At 42.6% G+C, this 20,961-nt stretch overlaps 1 protein-coding gene across 1 annotated transcript in view; it reads right to left on the bottom strand.

The window, feature by feature from the left end:
• CASQ1 (calsequestrin 1) overlaps positions 1-20,961 on the bottom strand; it is a 55,688-nt gene that overhangs the window by 24,432 nt on the left and 10,295 nt on the right. The window contains exons 2-4 of the mRNA XM_044271492.1: positions 15,570-15,654; positions 5,706-5,806; positions 1,554-1,665 (exon numbers count right to left, since the gene is read on the bottom strand). Of these exons, the coding sequence (XP_044127427.1) occupies positions 1,554-1,665; positions 5,706-5,806; positions 15,570-15,654 (298 nt within the window). The remainder of the gene's footprint in view (positions 1-1,553; positions 1,666-5,705; positions 5,807-15,569; positions 15,655-20,961) is intronic.

Raw genomic sequence — 20,961 nt, 5'->3', positions numbered from 1 at the left:
GTACAGGATAATGACACTGACACTTGGGGTACAGGATAATGACAGTGACACTTGGGGTACATGTGCTGTGTCTGTATTTGGGATGTCACCAGATCTTTTCACATGAAAGTGGAGAAGAAGGTTCTATCAATGGTTGAGTAGACATTGATGTGGGGGAAGGGAGCTGCGGAAGCATGTTTTGTGTACTGAGGCAGTGAATGGAGTGGTAGCCCGCTGGCTGCTGACTCACTAAGTCTTTTAATTCCCCCATTATATGTGTCTTTTATTTGATCAATTAACCCTCCAGCGAAAAGCTGGTGCTTGGGACAGCACACAACAGAACTGTTATAGGAGAACCCTACCATGCATGGAGTTTGAAGGCTCAATGAGGCCCACAGCAGCACAATAGACTGGAGATTCCACTACTGGCCTGTTGACATTGATATTAGGGACATTTGTTGATGACAATGCTAATAAGAGGACTGTCATTAGTGTCTGAAATTGGGGGTGGACAGCTGAGGATTTCATTCCCACCACCCTTACCTCTCACTTTTCATGGCTGAATTAGTCCTCCCCACCCGTTCTGTACACGTCATCATACTATTAATTTTCTACTTCGGTGGACGCCATTAGGTTGGTGCCACATCTCCAAACCTTCAGCTATTGAACTGCACTGTCCCCCAGATTACACCACCTGGACTAGGTCCACTCTTGCATTTATGGCCCAATCGGTTGCATGGTCACCAAGTATTTATAGTATTCTGTCCCATTAGGAGCCTTTGTGTACCATGGTACGATTCTTCTCTAGGATTGGTAAGGGTCCAACCACTTAAACTCCCTCCACCTGAAAGGCTATTTAAGGCACAGTTGGGTTGTCCTCTCACACATTGAGATGTAGGTGGATCCTGTCAACATCTGCACATATTTAATAACGTTGGCCACTTGTATTTTTACCCCTGTGAGATGGATATCCGGGTGATAATACATAAGGTTGATGTGAACCCTGTTGAGATATTATAAGGAATGTTCCCCTTATAAATGCCCACCGTTCCTCAGGATGAGGACATATTGATAGTATGTATAGATAGTACGTTATAACTATACAATGGTCAGCTGTGTGCTCGCGCTGATCCTCTGGCCCTCTCACTCTGTAAAGCTATTGTGCTGGGATCTGCTGAGTATCATCATATAATCTGGATTCATCCCTTGTTCACAGGGATTCATGGATAGAAAATAGACTGGGCCGAAAGCCTTTGTCAGCATTTTGTACGCATCAATTTCTACCCCATTACATAGGGAGTGGTTGTAGTAAAAAGACACAAGATGAGGAGGAAAATGCGATATAGTGTAGGACCTCGAGATATGGTGGCTTAAAAGATGTGGAGGACTGACGATCCTTATTCAAGCAATTGAATACATTGTCCCTTCTCTCAGAAACCCGCTTAATGTTCATGTATGAGGGCCTAACAAGACAGATTTATAGCCATGCAGGATTTATCAAAAGGTAAGGGATGACCACTGATGGCTGCCATTGTTAGCGGTTGTCACACATGTAGAGGACCAACCCTACTTACGCTCTGACTCCTCATTTTTGAAGTATCCAATCAGCTTTGGTTCATCGTCAATATTCTCAAAAGCGGCAAGTTCGTGACTTCCATCGATGAATTCCACTGGGTCCTCCAGAACCTGCAAAAGGCAACGTCCACATTAGTTAGGACTTCTCCTGACATCACCCTCCAGTGGGCAACACAATTTTGGATGAACTGAATCATCTGTAGCAATCATCTCTTTGACTGGACTTGTAGAAAGATCTTGATCTATTAGCCTTCTTGATTTTACCCACACTCAGCTTGAGGACTGGTAGAAGTGGGACTTTGGAAAAGGGATGTAGTCAAAATGGATGGTCTGTATTGCAGGCACTTCAGTGGGAGGAAGGTTTCTTTTACAGCACTCTGCCTCCCAGCCTAAGCACCACTGTTTTACCATTTCGATTGTGAAAAAAATGTTTTTAGTATTTTTTTATTATTTAATTTATTTCTAAGATTATATTCAACCACAGGTATGTGGAATATTGATGTTTTTTTATATTCTGCAGTGCTATCTAGACATTCTCATCATTTATGTTCTCCAGCAGTGATGGTCAGTTCGCAGTGTTCACCAGCAAACACATGCGGGCTGCCATCTTTAGTAAGGTAGACTCACCCATCCGGTGATGCACAGGTAAGCCCTTACCTGTGCCGGGAGCTGGTCTGAAATCAAATGCAGTCACCGGGAGCAGGCAGTTCCGAGAACAGCAGCCGGGGCCTTCATCAGGCTGTTCTCCCAGTGACTGCATTTGATTTCAGACCGGCTCCCGACACAGGTAAGGGCTTACCTGTGCATCGACGGATGGGTGAGTCTACCTTACTAAAGATGGCAGCCCGCATGTGTTCGCTGGCAAACACTGCAAACTGACCATCACTGGTCTCCAGTGTCGCTCACAGTATTCAGTGGAAGGAAATTGGAGGAACTAGAGGAAACACATGCAGACATGGGGAGAACATACAAAGCCCGTACAGATGTTGTCTTTGGTTGGATTAAAAACCAGGACCCCAGCGCTGAAGGCAGCAGTTATAATCACTGAGCCACCATGCTTTTTGCATGTTTTCTCTATAGCATAGAGTTCCTCACAGGTTCTATAAGTTAAGAGAAATGGGATTGATTCAACTTTTAGAACTTCTTTCGATACTTTATGCAACCAAATCTAGAATGTGGAAATCACAATTTATTTTTCCTCCTGCACATCGACTTGTGACGAACAGTGAATGTGTGGCCTAGTGGACCTTCAAAACAAAAGGTTAATTGTTAGCATGCAGCCTTAAGAACCTCTCAGGGTCGCATCGTTATTTTTCAATCATGTCTCTTTCTTAGGGAAGGGATTTCAATTGCTGTGCAATCTCTCAGATTTGGTTATATTCTGGAGCTGTAATTGGGGTCAGCCGGGATTTAATTCAGTAAACACTGGATTTACTGCCTGTGCCAAGCAAAGCGTCTCCTCTTTAAATAATGCCGTCCATAACTAGAGGCAAGAGGTGTCTCAATTACGAAGAAGAGATATTAGAGCTGCCATGGTGTCAGTGATTTAGCTTCAAATGTAGGACCCAAAGTCATGTAACCGTGGATGAAATCTGTTCCATCTTCTCCTCGGGTCTCCTTCACCCACTGTGGCTTCTGATCCCCCCGTCATCTGTCTCTTGAATGCTAGGCTTGGGTTGTCTGCATTTTACCTCTCCTGCTAATGTGACATTTCTACTTCTTGGCCTCCTGTTGCTCTTGTCTAATCTTCCTCATTACATTGCTTTATTCTTCATCGTAGTCATCGGTCTCTTCACCTCCTGACTCTCCTTGTCAGCTTTCTTCTCAATTGCAGGGTTCATTTCTGCTCTGTTCCTCTCACTGTCATTTATATCATATCTGTATCCTCTTTGTTAAGGTCTCTTTTGATGGGACGATACAGCAGGCGATTGTCAGGAAGGAAGCGCTCCTTCCCAGCAACCGCCTGCTCGTCAGTGAAGGAGACCACAGCATTTACCTGCAGTGATCTCTTCCACAGTATGTCCTCATACAGACTCGTTGTTTGCCGGCAGCAGGTCGTGTTTACACAGCATGATCTATTACCCCACCTTTACACTGCCAGATGATCTCTAATGAGCGTTCCTATGAACGCTCGTTAGCATTTATCTTCCTTCCCAGGGAACTTGTGTCTTGTTGTCTACTGTCATCTATCACATCTTCCTTTGTGTGATTTTTCCTTTCTTCACTTTGTTATTTCTCCTGTCTTTCCTCTCTCTGATCTGACAACCTTCTCTTCTTATTTTGTCTCGCCTTTGGAGCTAAATTTCCTTGTGTGCCTTCTGTCTTTTCCCGCTCTAAGACCAACTATCTCCTATTCTTCTTTTTTATCTTTTGTGACTCCTTGTTTTTTCTTCTTGTCTTCCCACCATCTTGCCCTATTTTTTGTCTTTCTCTCCCGATATCTTCTCTTCCTCTGTTCCATCTCTTTTTCTTTCTCTCTTTACCACCCATTCTCTTCTCCACCAGATCATTGCTCTGTTGTCATCATGTCCTCATCTCTCGCTGCCTCCCTTTTTCGTTCTCTCTCTTTACTTCACTCTTTCCAACCCTTCCTACTGCTTGCTGTCATTTTCATATTCTACCACCTGCCTTTATTCTCATTTCCTTGCTGCCCTCTTTCTTTCTTGTCCCATGTTCTCTTGTTTTGCCCCTTTATATATAATTATTTTTCCACTTCTTTACCTCTGTTCTCCTCTTGCTAACCCATGTTTGCTTTCTATTTCAATTCACACCTTTCTCCTGCCCTTTCCCTCTTGTCCACTTCCGTTGTCTTCTGTCCACCTTCTGTTTCCTTACTTCTCTCTTCCTTTCATCTCTCCCTTGATCTCTTTTCTTGCACTTTTCCTTTGGTTCCCCTTGTTACTCACATCTTCCTTCCACTCCCTTGCTTCCTAATGTCCATTTCTTTATCTTCCACCTCTTTACTTTATTTCACATTATCTCTTCCACTTTGTGTCTAGACCCCTTTCATTATCTTCTGTCCTCCTTCTACTTCCTAACTTCCATCTCTCACTTTATCTTCTTTATTTTGTCCACTTGTTTATTCATAGTGTATCCTCTGCTTGCCTTGTTCTTTATTTACTTCCCGCTCTCTTCTCTCTCACTTTCCTCCTGGTCCCATCTGGTTACTTTACTTCATCCTTTTGCTTTTCTACTTCCTAACGTCCATCTCTAACCATCTCCTCTTCCACTTTTCCTCTGGTCCTCTCGTGTCACCTTACATACTTCCCCTACTTCCTTACTCACATCTCTTCCACGTTCTCTTTGGGCCACACTCGTTAATACGTATATGCTTTCTTACTTCCTAGCTGCCATCTCTCTTTCACTTCCCTCTTGTCTACTCTCATTGATGTCTCTTGTTTTCTAAATCTTTCTTTACTTGTTGTCATCTCTTACACTTCTGTTCTCCTTCTTGCATTTCATCGTAGACTATTTCTCTTTTCATTCTTCAGCTTCCATTCTCCCCATTTTCTTCCTGAGACTTCTTTTATTACTTCCCCCCTTCCCCCTTTATTGCTAGTCTTCTGCGTGCTGTCCTCCTTCCTTCTTTCTTCTACCTCCTATCTTATTTAGTTGGTCTGGTCAGCTTCACTTTGCTACTTAGAGGGGAATTATGAAGTAATAGTCAGGAAATCCCTTTTAGAATTTCATGTGTTAACCGGAGTTGAAAGTGGCTTCTAAGAAGGTTTCTCTCTCTTAATTATTTAGCAAAATGTGTAATACTTTCTTTTTCCTGTGGAGGCGCTGTGGGAGAATTAAAGACTTACTGCTATGTTCTCCCACAGTGTACTGCAGCATCTCTAGAGGATCTATAGATCATTTTAGATCAAACGTGCATGTCACATAAGGACTGTTCATTTTGTTATGTATAGATCCAACCTGCTGGCAATGTGCATTTAGGGTAACGTTGCTTTGTGCCTGTATATCAGATTGGTGGTCAATGGTGATACAATATGGACCTACAGACCTCTAATAGTGCTACATCATGACTCCACTCCACAACTGGTAACTTGTGTGGACCCATAACGTGGTCATGGGCACGAGGCATTGTGTCATCCAGGACCCTACATGATGCACATATCGTCCTAAAAAATATATTCAGATCTACTTACATCAAGAAGGAACTCCACCAGAGTGTCTGCTGAAAACTCTCCATCATACTCGATAACCTCATCATCCTTAAACACGTAGATGCTGTCTTCTTCATCCAGTCCTGAATGACAAAAAATAAATAGAATATTAGAAAAATAGACAAATTCATCTGCAAGGACAAAAACTGTAAATCTCATGAATAGATTTATTTTAATTAACAAATTACATTATCTTTATTTTACCTTTTTATTAGTTACTTATTTTTTTATCAGGTTCTATATCTGTTTTAAAAATTAGCATTTTTTTTTACTTTGTTTTTACCAGTTTTTCACACATTTACTCATGAGCTTTCAGACATTAGAGCTTTGGTATACTTCCTGTGTGTATATGTGGAATTTGTCCGGGGTGTCATTTTCCCGTTGGTCCCTTTGAGGCCTTACCTGCTGACCTTTGCTGAAAGCTATCCAAAATTGAGAAAATCGCATGGGCCATCCTTAACCCCTTAAGGACCCATGACGTACATGTACGTCATATTTGGCTGTGACTTAAGGACCAGTGACGTACATGTACTGCATGGTGATTGGGCAGGTGCAGGAGCTGCACTCGACCGATAAGCGTCAGGGGTCTGGCAGTCACTGATAGCCGGACCCCTGCTGCATGCCGGTGCATTAACCTCTCCGCGGCCAGCGCTGACCGCGGCACGTGCGGGCTTAAGACATGTGCGGGGTGGCCATCGGGTCCCCGCGCTGCTGTGACGGGGGCCCGATGGCAGGGAAAGCAGCCAGATGCCTTCCTTAGGCATCGTGGCTGCCTTCCGGGACAGCCTGTGAGATCCAGCCCCCTGTATTACACTGGTAATACACTTACAGCAAATGCATGGCAATACAGAAGTATTGTCATGCATTGTAAAGTGGATCAGAGACCCAAAATTTGAAGTCCCAGAGTGGGAGAAAAAAAAAGTAAAAAAAAAAGTTTTCCCCCAAAAATTTCAGGTAAAAAAAAAATTCCTTTTGCCAAAATAAAGGGGAATTTTTTTAAAAAAAATAGGGGAAAAAAGAAAAGTAGACATATTAGGTATCACTGCATCCGGATCGACCGACTCTATAAAAATATCACATGACCTAACCCTTCAGGTGAACACCGCAAAAAAAAAACTGTGCTAAATAAACCATTTTTTTGTCACCTTACATCACTAAAAGTGCAACACCAAGCAATCAAAAAAGGCATATGCCCTCCAAAATAGTACCAATCTAACCCTCACCTCATCCCGCAAAAAATGAGCTCCTACCTAAGACAATCGCCCAAAAAAAATAAATATATAGCTCTCAGACTATGGAGACACTAAAACATGATTTTTTTGGTTTAAAAAATGATATTATTGTGTAAAACTTGCATAAATTAAAAAAGTTGACATATTAGGTATCGCCGCATTGTAGTTTCCAAAATGGGGTCACTTTTTTGGACTTGTCTAGGGGTGCATCAGGGGAGGGGTGTAGTTTCTAAAATGGGGTTATTTTGGGTGGTTTCTAATATGTAAGACTTACAAACTTACTTCAGACCTGAACTGGTCGTTAAAAAGTGGGTTTTGGAAATTTTCTGAAAAATTTCAAGATTTGCTTCTAAATTTCTAAGCCTTTTAACATCCCCAAAAAATAAAATGGCATTCACAAAATGATCCAAACATGTAGTAGACATATGGGGAATGTAAAGATATAACTATTTTTGGAGGTATTGCTATGTATTATAGAAGTAGAGAAATTAAAATTTGGAAATTTGCTAATTTTTCCAAATTTTGGGTAAATTCGTTTTTTTTTTTACTCAGTTTTACCAGTGTCATGAAGTACAATATGTGACGAGAAAACTGTCTCAGAATGGCCTGGATAAGTAAAAGCATTTTAAAGTTATCACCGCATAAAGTACCACATGTCAGATTTGCAAAAAATGGCCGGGTCCTGAAGGTGAAATATGGCAGTGTCCCTAAGGGATTAAAGGTGTGTATACTTTTTCAAGGAATGTTTTTATTGTTTGTCTCCATTGCATCAAATATAAGAAATGATGCGACTTTGCAAATAGTTTTGATTACAAATCTGCTCTGTGTCGACAGCCCCTATGCAGACCTATACGTCTCTATGGCAACAGACTACAAACAAACCCTATGTAGTCTTACCTAGTAGTGATGTTACTCCTTTCTATCTGTTCCCTCTTCTACTGTCTGTAGATTAACAAAATGAATGAGCAGAGAGAGCGGAGTAACACATGTCTGCTGGATAAGACTACACAGAGTTTATTTGTAGTCTGTTACCATGGATACACATAGATTTGTATGTAGAAGTAATGGGGCTATACCCAGAGCAATTTTTTATGGGAAATCTTAAAAGTTGTCTATGTATTGTTGTCATCCATTTAAGTGGAAGTGATTTTTTTATCTATTCTGGTGACCTATCCTCACGATGATCAGTGGGGGTCCGACTCCCGGGACCCCTGCTCTGTGGTGAGCACCGCAGCCTCCTGGTATTTTACCCTAGGCCAGTGATATCATGTTCATTGGTCAAGGAGCAGCTCAGTCCTATTTAAGAAAACAAAGCTGAGCTGAGATACGAAGCACAGCGGCTGTCCCATGGACAACACTGGCCTCCTCAAACAGCTGATCGGCAAAGGTGTCAGGAGTTGGACCCTCACCGATCAAGTACTGATGACCTCTCCTGAGAATAAGTCATCAATATGAAACACTCAGAAACCCCTTTAGTTTCATAACATATCTTTTATAGGGGTCAGAGCTCTAGTTTTCTAATATGACTCCAAACCTCCTGTTCACTTTACGCAGATGATGATATGACAAAATTCTAGATGCCCCCAGCCACCACTAGGTGGAGCTCAAAGTTCAAATTAAAGCCAATACAAAACCTGCCTTCAGTAAGCTCCTCAACTCCCTCTAGTGGTGGCTCCAGGCAGCCAAAATTGTATCATTTCATTCTATGACTCAGTGAAGGGAAGCAGAGGATTTAGAACTGTGTATTAGAAAGAATAGGGCTCTAACCACTATAAAGCTAGTGCTAATCAAGTGCTTTATATCAGGCCACATCTTCTGGGCAGACTACGGCTCTCTTGACCCAAACTGACTGCATCATAGTGTTTTATGGTGCAGTCAGTTAATATCTGATTGTGGGTCCAATCTACTGTACTCACAAGCGGCCGTTAGCCCAGGAGATGCGGCTAATACACGGACTGTGTTTCCCAGGCCGATCACGGTTGTGTGAATCAGCGTTTATTAGCTTCTTTCTAATCACAAATTGTTAGCCCCGTGAGCTACTGAAGCCAGCTGGGCTGTGTGCTTGGGACATCTGCCTGCGGCTCTGATGAGACTCGCTATGGAGTAAAATATTTGATCAGATGGGTGACTTATATTTGGATAAATAAAAACTCTCCGCAAGCTGCCGGCAGGAATGTAGGAATCAGTACGGGATGAAAGCCAAGCAAAGGTGGGAGTAATCTTCTGCAGGAGGCTCCCAGGGCGGCACAGGAGAGGTGACAGCTCTGACACACTGGGTGACCACTTTCAACGGGCTCTCCACTTTGGACAATTGATTAGAAGTCCATCTCGAAGTGTCCCCAGTAATAGTGATCTGCGGAGAAAGTGTTTGCTTTCCCTGTAGCTCCCCCACAGGGGAAACTTAGCATTACACAGTGCCCATTTAAATCAATGAGTATGTGTGATGCTGGACAGGACGGGTCCTCCAGTCCAATTGTAAAGCCATAAAAAAAATAAAAAATTTGATTAGAAAGGTATAAAATAATAGTACCCAACATTCTGCCAGTACCCATCAGTGTATATTGTTACCAAGTCTCGGCTTTCCTGCAGCTGCTGTTCTTTTCCTTGTCGCAGGCTGTGGCTGGCTTAGCCCTTCCTTCTGTACCCTCTACTCCGGCTTTTAAAGGGCCAGTGTGCACACTGTAATCTTCATCGGCCAATGGGATACTTAGGGCACCTTCCCCTTGTTAGTGGGGATCTGAGCAATAGTTTCCTAGCACACTGCCAGTGCCCATAAATGTATATCATTTGTACCCAATATGTGCTAGCAGTGCGCTACATCAATAATGGCCGCCATACCACCAGTGCCCATGAATGTATATTTACAGTTCTCAACATCTGCAAACAATGCCCTACATAAATGGTGCCTAACATACCACTAGTGCCCTTCAATATGTATCAGCAGTACCCAACAGTGTTTTAGATAAGCATCGCCCAAAATCTCAGCACCTGTAGTCCATGATGCCCAGAATATGTCAGTAGTGTCCTATATAAGCAGTGCCTGACATCTATCTGTACTTTTTCCGCAGCAAGTCAACAATTACCAACCTGTGCCAGCAGAACCAGCACATCATACCCATCACTCTCACATACAACAACACCACCAACCATATTATATCAGAGATGCCCAACATTATCCGACAGCAACCCCATTGCACATCTTTCACAACCCCTATTCTCCACCAAAGTCACTGAGGCGATCTCATACCTTCCTACTTAGTTCCAGAATCTTCTGTGTACTAACATTTGATAGCAGGGTCCCTTTAAGAGATCCGCACAGCAGTGAATGTCTGCACATAAGATTCCCTGTGCATTAATAGAGGTATCAATTAAAGAGCTCGAGATATTCCTGATGAGAACCTGCAGCTCGGGTCATCCATTGATGTGCCTTCATTAGAACAGTCCATTGTTTTCAGCCAAGTCCCTCTACTCTTGATAATTAGGGGTTATCCAAGAGACAGACAGATCTCCCAGAATGGCCAACCCAAGGTGGAGATCATACTGACCAGTCCCCACTGCTGGGTTGGGTGTCTAATGCTCCTGGGCCGGCTCTTCCTCTCCCTACTGCCCTGAGATCAACAGATCAACATTATGGGCGGGATGGGGGGGGGGGGTACGACGACACATGACAGCTACAGCCAATTTCAGGATAAAAGGTTGACCTGGTTCCCGCAACTGGTCACGACAACTTGTCATGTGACACAAGGCAAGCAGTGGGGACTAGGTAAGTATGATCTCCACTTTGGGTTGGCCATTCTAGGAATTATGTCTGACTCTTGGATAAGCCCTGATTATCAGGAGTAGAGGGACTTGGCTCAAAATTATGGACTGTTCTAATGGAGGGACACCTGGAGGTATGGTAGTGGCTCAAAATCCATCTGCATGGACGACCCGACTGGTGGCCCCATAAGCCAGTATCTCCAGGAGCGAGAGGATAAGAGGAGACAAGTGTAGGAGCTGCAGGTTCTCATCTGCCATTATCTGGACAGTATGATCTGTCTGACTCTTGGATAACCCCTTTAAGGTGGCCATACACATTTTTCAGTCTAAAGTTGATTAAAACTGACAATTTCAACCAAAACTAACATTCGTTGGTTGACATTTAATAATGAACCATCGTTTTAGCTGAGAGATGAAAGAGCATTATTGTTTGAAAGAAAAGCCGGCCGTGTTTAATACTTTCTCCTAGTAGTCAGAGGAAAGATCTTTCTTTGAAGAAACTTCCCAGAAAGATCTTTTGTCCATCACCCGGTTTCATTGAATGTGTATTTTTATCTATCTCCATTTGAGGCTATAAAGGTAAGTTCCCACCATTTTTTGGAGGAGGTTTTAAGGTAGATTTTCCTCCAGATTCAGCTAAAGCCAAAAAAGAAGTCAGAACTATAAAGAAAGGACTTCTACTTCTAATTCCTGCTGGATCCAATTCTGTCTCGAAACGTCCTCCAAAAACACTCAATGTGAACCTAATCTAAAGGGGACAATTCTCTGAAGAGCTTCGTATTGTTATTATTTATAGGGTCAGATGGATCTCTTGTTCACAGATGGACATGATATCTGCTTTCCTTCTATATCCTTCAAGGCGTTTCAGGGGAGAAGGTGCAGATTAGGCGTCATCTTCAGTGCATCTTCTGGCACTGAATGTAGTCGGAGCTGGTGGCAGGGTTGTCACCATTAGGATACAGTGTGTATTGTGTGTGTTTGTGGAGCCAGGTTGTGCATCACTATAGATGCGGTTTCCATGACGATGCCTAGTGATGGAGCCCTCCCCCCAATTCCTGAACTTGAAATGGTCCTTTGTTGAGCAGAGAAGCAGAGACGGCAAATTCTATATACAAAGAGTCCATTCTGAGGCGTGTCAATCTAGTGTTCACCAGGGCAGCTGATACATTGTAACAGGTCACACGTACCACGGCATTATACAATCTGAAGCCACCGTCATGCAATGTGGTTTCCCAAAACCAGCAAAAGTTACATCCTGTATTATACTCCAGAGCTGCACTCACTGTTCTGCCCTTATCTTGATGACAGGGCCTCAGCTCATGTGAATGGACCATGCCTTCACAGGTCTCTCTTTTCACTTCTGTGTAGCTGAGCACAGTTACTTGACTATTTTCTAACCTCCACTACAATTGAATGGAGAGAGATGCTCATTTGGGACTGTTGACATGTAGGCATTAGGTTGGGCTGTGGAGAGAAGATTCCTTAGCTTTCAGTGGGTGGGTCAAGGCTTCCGCCATTCCCTCCCAAATACACAGGTCTACGTTCTGGCTGTGACCACTTGTTGGGCACAAGGACCATACAGAAAGTCCCTCGTTGATGATACTTGAGGTAGGCTCCTAACCTCTACATGAGGACCACTGGAATCAAGATGCTTTCAGAGACCTAATCAGGTCTGCTCGAAAAGTACTCAGCCACTTCCAATTTTGAGACTTTTCATGTCCGTGCCAGGCCCTCCTTGCAGAGCATTACACCAATCTACCGCTAATGAAGAAATGTTTGATCAGCGAGGTTAACGCAGTCGGGTCTGTTTGTGCTTCATTTCGTCAAAACATTGAGTTCTCCTGGAAGCGTCTCTGCTCCGAGCCCCCCCCCCCCCATATAATCAGAATAGGGGTCTCTATGGCAACCAGGCGCTTCACTTTTAAATTTAATTGGACTTACTCTTTAATGTCTATAAACCTGCTTCTTCTGTAGGATTGTTTACAAAGGGGAAAAAAAATTCTTATATGGCATAAATACGAAAGATGAAAGTGTACATAATGTAGCTCTCTCAGAGGGAGGTGGCCATTTTGTGGGCTAAAACTGTATGTTGAGCGCTGCTTGATGCTGTGGTTAATTTAATAGAACTGGGGAAACATCAAAATGGAAGTGTCTATTGATCGTAGCAACCAGTCACTACGGTTGGCGTCTGATCTGGGCACATTGCACTTTTGTGTTCATTGTGATATTTTATGTGAACATTTCTAATTCTACAAAAATATCTTATAAAATGCCTGACTGTACAAGACCGAGGAGGCAACATGTTGGCTTCATTGTGTGTGTGTGTGGTGATGATGACGTCAAAATGTCTGTCTCTGCTGTCCCTATTTTGCGTGTGGGGACAGTATGTCTGCATTTACTGTATGATTGTGACAAAATGTCTGCCTGTGTTGTGTAAGGGACAAAATGTTTGCCTCTGGTGTGTACGGAATAAAATGTCTGCCTCTGGTGTGTACGGAATAAAATGTCTGCCTCTGGTGTGTACGGAATAAAATGTCTGCCTCTGGTGTGTACGGAATAAAATGTCTGCCTCTGGTGTATAAGGGACAAAATGTCTGCCTCTGGTGTGTACGGAATAAAATGTCTGCCTCTGGTGTGTACGGAATAAAATGTCTGCCTCTGGTGTGTGCGGAACAAAATGTCCACCTCTGGTGTGTGCGGAACAAAATGTCCACCTCTGGTGTGCAAGGGACAAAATGTCCACCTCTGGTGTGCAAGGGACAAGATGTCCACCTCTGGTGTGCAAGGGACAAGATGTCTGCTTTTGGTGTGTAAAGGACAAAATGTCTGCCTCTGATGTGTCTGGGACAAAATGTCCGCATTTGGTATGTGTAAGGCAACATGTCTGCCTGTGGTGTGTGTGGGACAAAATGTCTGCTTTTGGTGTGTAAGGGACAAAATGTCCACCTCTGGTGTGTAATGGACAAAATGTCCACATCTGGTGTGTAAGGGACAAAATGTCCACATCTGGTGTGTAAGGGACAAAATGTCTGCTTTTGGTGTGTAAGGGACAAAATGTCCACCTCTGGTGTGTAAGGGACAAAATGTCTGCCTCTGGTGTGTGTGGGACAAAATGCCCGCCACTGGTGTGTAAGGGACAAAATGTCTGATTGTGATGTGTAAGGGCCAAAATGTCTGCCTCTGGTGTGTAAGGGACAAAATGTCTGCTTTTGGTATGTAAGGGACAAAATGTCAGCCCCTGGTGTGTGGGCCAAAATGTCTGCCTCTGGTGTGTAAGGGACAAAATGTCTGATTGTGATGTGTAAGGGCCAAAATGTCTGCCTCTGGTGTGTAAGGGACAAAATGTCTGATTGTGATGTGTAAGGGCCAAAATGTCTGCCTCTGGTGTGTAAGGGACAAAATGTCTGATTGTGATGTGTAAGGGCCAAAATGTCTGCCTCTGGTGTGTAAGGGACAAAATGTCTGCTTTTGGTATGTAAGGGACAAAATGTCAGCCTCTGGTGTGTGGGACAAAATGTCCACCTCTGGTGTGTAAGGGACAAAATGTCTGATTGTGATGTGTAAGGGCCAAAATGTCTGCCTCTGGTGTGTAAGGGACAAAATGTCTGCCTCTGGTGTGTGTGGGACAAAATGTCCACCTCTGGTGTGTGTGGGACAAAATATCCACCTCTTGTGTGTAAGCGACAAAATGTCCACCTCTGGTGTGTAAGCGACAAAATGTCCACCTCTGGTGTGTAAGCGACAAAATGTCTGCCTCTGGTGTGTAGGGACAAAATGTCCGCCTCTGGTGTGCGAAAAATTGTCTGTCTCTGGTGTGTGATCAATTGTGTGTATGTGTGTGAGGGGGACAAAATTTCTGTCTCTGCTGTCCATATTTTACGTGGGGGGACAGTATGTCTGCCTTTACTGTGTGATTGTGACAAAATGTCTGCCTCTGGTATGTGCGAAACAAAATGTCTGCCTCTGGTGTGTGTGGGACAAAATGTCTACCTCTGGTGTGTAAGGGACAAAATGTCTGCCTCCAATGTGAGAATACTTGCCAATTCTCCCAAAACATCTATCAGGCTCCTGGAAAAAGCATAGACCTCTTGGACCCCAACTGAGGAGAAACATCTCTTGCACTGGCTTTCCCTAAGAAAACAGCCTCCCATGAACATTAACTGCACATGGCCAGGATATTGCAGCCCCAGCGCTCATATGTGCTCTGCGGGGGTGTGACTATGTGAGAAAGGGGCGTGTGGTTCAAAAATGGGTGTGTCTCTGTTGGGAAAAATTTTCAGACTGCACTACCAATCCTAGTCACTCGAGCCAACTCTAAAAATGTGATAAGTATGGATGTCAGGGACACAATGGACATAGGAAACAATGGATTTGCCATGGTTGTGAAGTGTACGTGAAATTGAAGCCTCAGGAATATTATGGGACACAATGTCTGCCACAGATGCTTTCTTCTCTACTGCAATGCCATTCTAGGTCAGAGATTTCGGTGACTGGTATTCCTGAATCAGCAGTTTTTTTTAGAAGCAACATTGATTTTAGTGCCGTCTCACCGTGCGTGCCCAGCATCCTGCCATTATAATCAATCGTTCTGTCAAAACAGAGAACCATACATTCTGTCTTATTAACAGCTCTGATAAGCACCAAAGGGGTATAATCCACTAATTTGAGAAATTTGAGAAAACAACCTGACAGACATCTGGTAATTATATGCTAAAATACTAATACATCGTTTGTGCACTTCTGACCACTAGAGGGCAGAATAAGACTTATCCGAAATTTCAGATCAAAACTTTCACACCGTAACAAACAAAATCACATAGACAAAAATAAAATTGGATTTTCTTTTAACGCTCACCTAATTTCTTAGCTACAGCAGCATCTTGTTCAGAGTCCACCAACCCAAATCCCACTCCTTTATCTTCCAGGACTTGGGCAGCTAACTAGGGAAAAAGACAAAATGGGAGAAAAAGAGAAAGGGAGAAGAGAGAGAATGTTTTAGGACTGTAAAACTCGAAAAATCATTCAATGCATGCATTTATAGAAAGTGCCCCAGTCACAGTTGAGGTTCCCACTACCAGTGTTATCACTACACTATACTACATGAATATACAGAAACTACTATAATACTGCCCCCTATCTCCAAGAATATAACTACTATAATACTGCTCCTTTGTACAAGAATATAACTACTATAATACTGCTCCTATGTACAAGAATATAACTACTATAATACTGCTCCTATGTACAAGAATATAACTGCTATAATACTGCTCCTTTGTACAAGAATATAACTACTATAATACTGCTCCTATGTACAGGAATATAACTGCTATAATACTGCCTCCTATGTACAAGAATATAACTACTATAATACTGCCTCCTATGTACAAGAATATAACTACTATAATACTGCCTCCTATGTACAAGAATATAACTACTATAATACTGCCTCCTATGTACAAGAATATAACTACTATAATACTGCCTCCTATGTACAAGAATATAACTACTATAATACTGCCTCCTATGTACAAGAATATAACTACTATAATACTTCCCCCTATGTACTAGAATATAACTACTATAATACTGCTCCTATGTACTAGAATATAACTACTATAATACTTCCCCCTATGTACTAGAATATAACTACTATAATACTGCTCCTATGTACTAGAATATAACTACTATAATACTTCCCCCTATGTACTAATATATAACTACTATAATACTGCCTCCTATGTACAAGAATATAACTACTATAATACTGCCTCCTATGTACAAGAATATAACTACTATAATACTGCCTCATATGTACAAGAATATAACTACTATAATACTGCTCCTATGTACAAGAATATAACTACTATAATACTGCTCCTATGTACAAGAATATAACTACTATAATACTGCCTCCTATGTGCAAGAATATAACTACTATAATACTGCCTCCTATGTACAAGAATATAACTACTATAATACTGCTCCTATGTACAAGAATATAACTACTATAATACTGCTTCCTATGTACAAAAAATAACTGCTATAATACTGCTTCTATGTACAAGAAAAGAACTACTATAATACTGCCTCATATGTACAAGAATATAACTACTATAATACTGCCTCCTATGTACAAGAATATAACTACTATAATACTGCTCCTATGTACAAGAATATAACTACTATAATACTGCTTCCTATGTACAAAAAATAACTGCTATAATACTGCTTCTATGTACAAGAAAAGAACTACTATAATACTGCTCCTATGTACAAGAATATAACTACTATAATACTGCTCATATGTACAAGAATATAACTACTATTATACTGCTCATATGTACAAGAATATAACTACTATAATACTGCTCCTATGTACAAGAAAATAACTGCTATAATACTGCCTCCTATGTACAAGAATATACCTACTATAATATTGCTCTTATGTACAAGAATATAACTACTATAATACTGCCTCCTATGTACAAGAAAATAACTGCTATAATACTGCCTCCTATGTACAAGAATATAACTACTATAATACTGCTCCTATGTACAAGAATATAACTACTATAATACTTCTCCTATGTACACGAATATAACTACTATAATACTGCTCCTATGTACAAGAATATAACTACTATAATACTGCCTCCTATGTACAAGAATATAACTACTATAATACTGCTCCTATGTACAAGAATATAACTACTATAATACTGCTCCTATGTACAAGAATACAACTACTATAATACTGCCTCCTATGTACAAGAATATAACTACTATAATACTGCCTCCTATGTACAAGAATATAACTACTATAATACTGCTCCTATGTACAAGAATATAACTACTATAATACTGCCTCCTATGTACAAGAATATAACTACTATAATACTGCTCCTATGTACAAGAATATAACTGCTATAATACTGTACAATATATTACTTATTTTGGTTTGTATCTCCATACTTGCAGCAGATCAGTAAAGTGACTAATTCCCCCGGATTGCGGTGATATATCTTTGCCAGTTGGCACTACAGTCTTCTAAACACAGGTAGAGATTATTTTTACAAGGCAGCCTTCTGAACTCTGTCACCCGTCTGTCTTCGATGACACTTTCGTTTTGCCGCCCACGTAAGAATCTATTATGTTTGGATGCTGTTAGTAAAGACGAGCAGATGCTCAAAACGAGAAGATTGAAAAAAAAATCCTGTGATCTTTGCAGTAAACAGCAGCTGGCCAGACAAATATGATGGATCTGCAGGTTGTGATGCCATCTACTGGGGTAAGAGGCTATGTGCCATATCTACATGTCGGGTTGTAGGCTCCATCTGGACAATTAGCTTCTACGCTTCTATCCAGCCTGGTGTAATAGGTAACATTATGCCTAAATAGGTGGGACTTGGTTGTACACAGGTGAAATTGACCACTTGAAGGACAAGCTTTGAGGCTGGTTGAGAAGCGGAGGTTAGGTTGATCCCGTCCATTATGCTTCTTAAGTCTTAAGAATCTTCACAGGTCTACACCAACCATGTAGATGGGACCAAACCATGGGTCACATGTCCTCCTTCAAGGGAGATGATGGTGACGGCTGATTGAGGCTTGTGATGTATTTCTCAGGTTAGGGTGGTGGTGTGACCCAAGACCAAAAAGCCCTCTTATCCATGAGTTTTGTTAAAGGAGTTTTGACCCTTAACATAAACGCAGGGAAGACCAGAGACCATAAAGATCAGAGAGTTAAAGCATGTGGCTCTCCAGAGGCAGAGAGGAGTCCAAGACAAAGTGATCTCCCAGAAAGAAGAGGCCCATCGAGCAAGGAATCCTGGTGTTGTCATGGCATTGAAGAGGTTAATGTTAGAATTCATGGTGGTCTAATGCAATGAGGGGGTTAATATCAGTATCTCTGGTGACCTATGGCAGTGATATCAGTAACTGGGTGATCAATACAAGTCAGGAGGTTTATTTCAGAATCTTTGGTTTTTTAGAGCAGTGAAGAGATTTATGTTTCGATTCCATGGTGGTCTAGAGCAATGGGGGTAATTGCAGAATCTCTGGTGTCTATGGAGTTAAAATGGCTGGTGGTCCTGTGCAGTGTATGGGTTAAAGGAAACATCTTTGGTGATCCAAGGCTGTATGAAGGGTTATTATCAGTGATTGGTGGTGCGTAGTAGTCAAGGGCTTAACCACAATATCTCTGGTTATCAAGGGCAATGAAGTGGTTAATGTTAGTATTCATGGTGGTCTAGGCCAGTGAATAGGTTGATGTCTGTATGCTTGGCAGTTATGGCAGTGAGGGGGTTCATTACACAATCACTGGTGGTCTGGGCCAGCAAAGGGGTTCATCTAAAATTCCTTGGTGGTCTAGGGAAGTGAAGAGGCAGCTTCAGAGATGCGCAGCTTAGGGTGAGTTCACACCACGTTTAGCCCTCTGATCCCCAAAAATGGTATTCATACTATGCCTGTAAGACGCGAGGCAGGTATATAGACACTCTGCTAGTAGTCCAGACACAATGTCAACCTCCAGCAGGTGCCCTCTGGTGATGCCCACTGACACTGAGCCTGCCCATTTTACTTTTGACTGACAAGGAGGTCTCTTTTAGCCTCGGCCACTTTTCTCATTCTAGTTGGGTCTCCTCATCACACACCTACATGCCCATGACTTCAAACCAGGGCAGCATCTCTTTCCCTCGGTCCTTTACCCTCTGCCCTGGTAACAGCCCGCTCGGCGCCTCCATCACATTCAATAAGAATAACACATATTATATACATTTTTCCACATTAAAACATAGGGGCCAACTGCAAGATGGAGGGAGAAGTAGGGGCTCCTCCTCACTTTACATACGAGCATAAGTCAACGCAGGGCTAAATGTGGTGTGAAAAGTGGAGAAGAGTCACCAAATAGGAGGAGTGGAGGGCTTACATGGGTCCCAGATTAAGAGGAGTCCTGGGCAGAGAGGATCATGTGCTGCTTCTTGGCCAATCACACCTGAGTAGAGTTTGTTATTTGTTTTGTGATTGGCTTAGCTGTGGCACATGATATTGTTTGTCTCAGACTGCACTCTGCCTCGATTTTCCCTTTTGTTTGTCTTGGACTCCTCTGTACCCTGGACTCTTCTCTGTCTGGAACTTCTTTCAGCCCAGGACTTTGCCTGGGACTCCTTTCTGCCTGCCACTTCTCTTTGCCCAGCTCTCCTCTCGCATTCATCTTCTTTCTGCCCAGTACTTCCCCCTAACCCCCTTGTCTCTTCTCTCTCTGCCCCAAGTCTCTTCTCTGCCCCCCCCCTGGTTCTCACTGCTCTGAACTCCTTTCTGCCTTGGTCTCCTCACTGACCTGGACTCCTCTCTGCCCTGCATGCCTCGATAATTTTTTTATATTTACCTGGCCCCATGCGTTCCAGCTTGGAACGCAGGGCCTATTTTGATGACGCCACATTCGACCGCTTGATCTTGCGCTGGATTGGTCTGGGATTGGCCTGCGTTCCAGGGTGGAACGCATGGCTCCCTAACGTCACATCCGGATGGTGGAACCGGATGTTCGGCGGCAGGCGTTCCACAGTGGAACGCACGCCGCTTTCACTGCAGCGCAGATCATATCTATGGCGGTAATATGAGTATATGCATCGGAGGGACCGCCCTAAGACAGGTAACGCCATTTATCAATTAGGCGTTCAGTATAAATATGGCCAAATTTTAAGTGATTAACTATTAGACCCTGGGAGGGCAAGGATATCCACCTTACTTGAGGGATTCACCACCAACAGTGAGTAAAACCTATTACATGACGCCTATTCATGAGCTGATTTCATGTTCCTATCTGTGACATGCATTTTCTTGCCACTAAGTGGACTTTAACCAGTAGATGGCCATATCCTGAGAGGTCGGGTCACGCTATCTAATCAACATCTTAAGGTAATTTCCGCATTTATTACATTTGGCCACTGACCTACTTGACTTTACCTTTACGTGGTATTATATTACCTCTTAGTGTATCGTCACGCTGATTCCGGACATTCAAATTAAGACTGAGAGTACCAGTACATTGAAGACTGTGGTGTGTGCCTCTTGGTATCAATCTTGGCCACCATTGTGCTCTATATCCTGTCTTGACTCAGTGAGTGATCTCCTGATATTTGGCATATGCTGGTGGTGGCGTCTCACATTACCGGGTGGTTATGTTTGAGTACATTTGGACGCAGTATGTAGCATGTACCCTCTCTCTTTTTCTTTACAGATATCCATCT

The sequence above is a fragment of the Bufo gargarizans genome, chromosome 11 (assembly GCF_014858855.1).
Source record: "Bufo gargarizans isolate SCDJY-AF-19 chromosome 11, ASM1485885v1, whole genome shotgun sequence".
NCBI lineage: Eukaryota > Metazoa > Chordata > Amphibia > Anura > Bufonidae > Bufo > Bufo gargarizans.
This window is presented reverse-complemented; position numbering and strand designations above follow the sequence as displayed.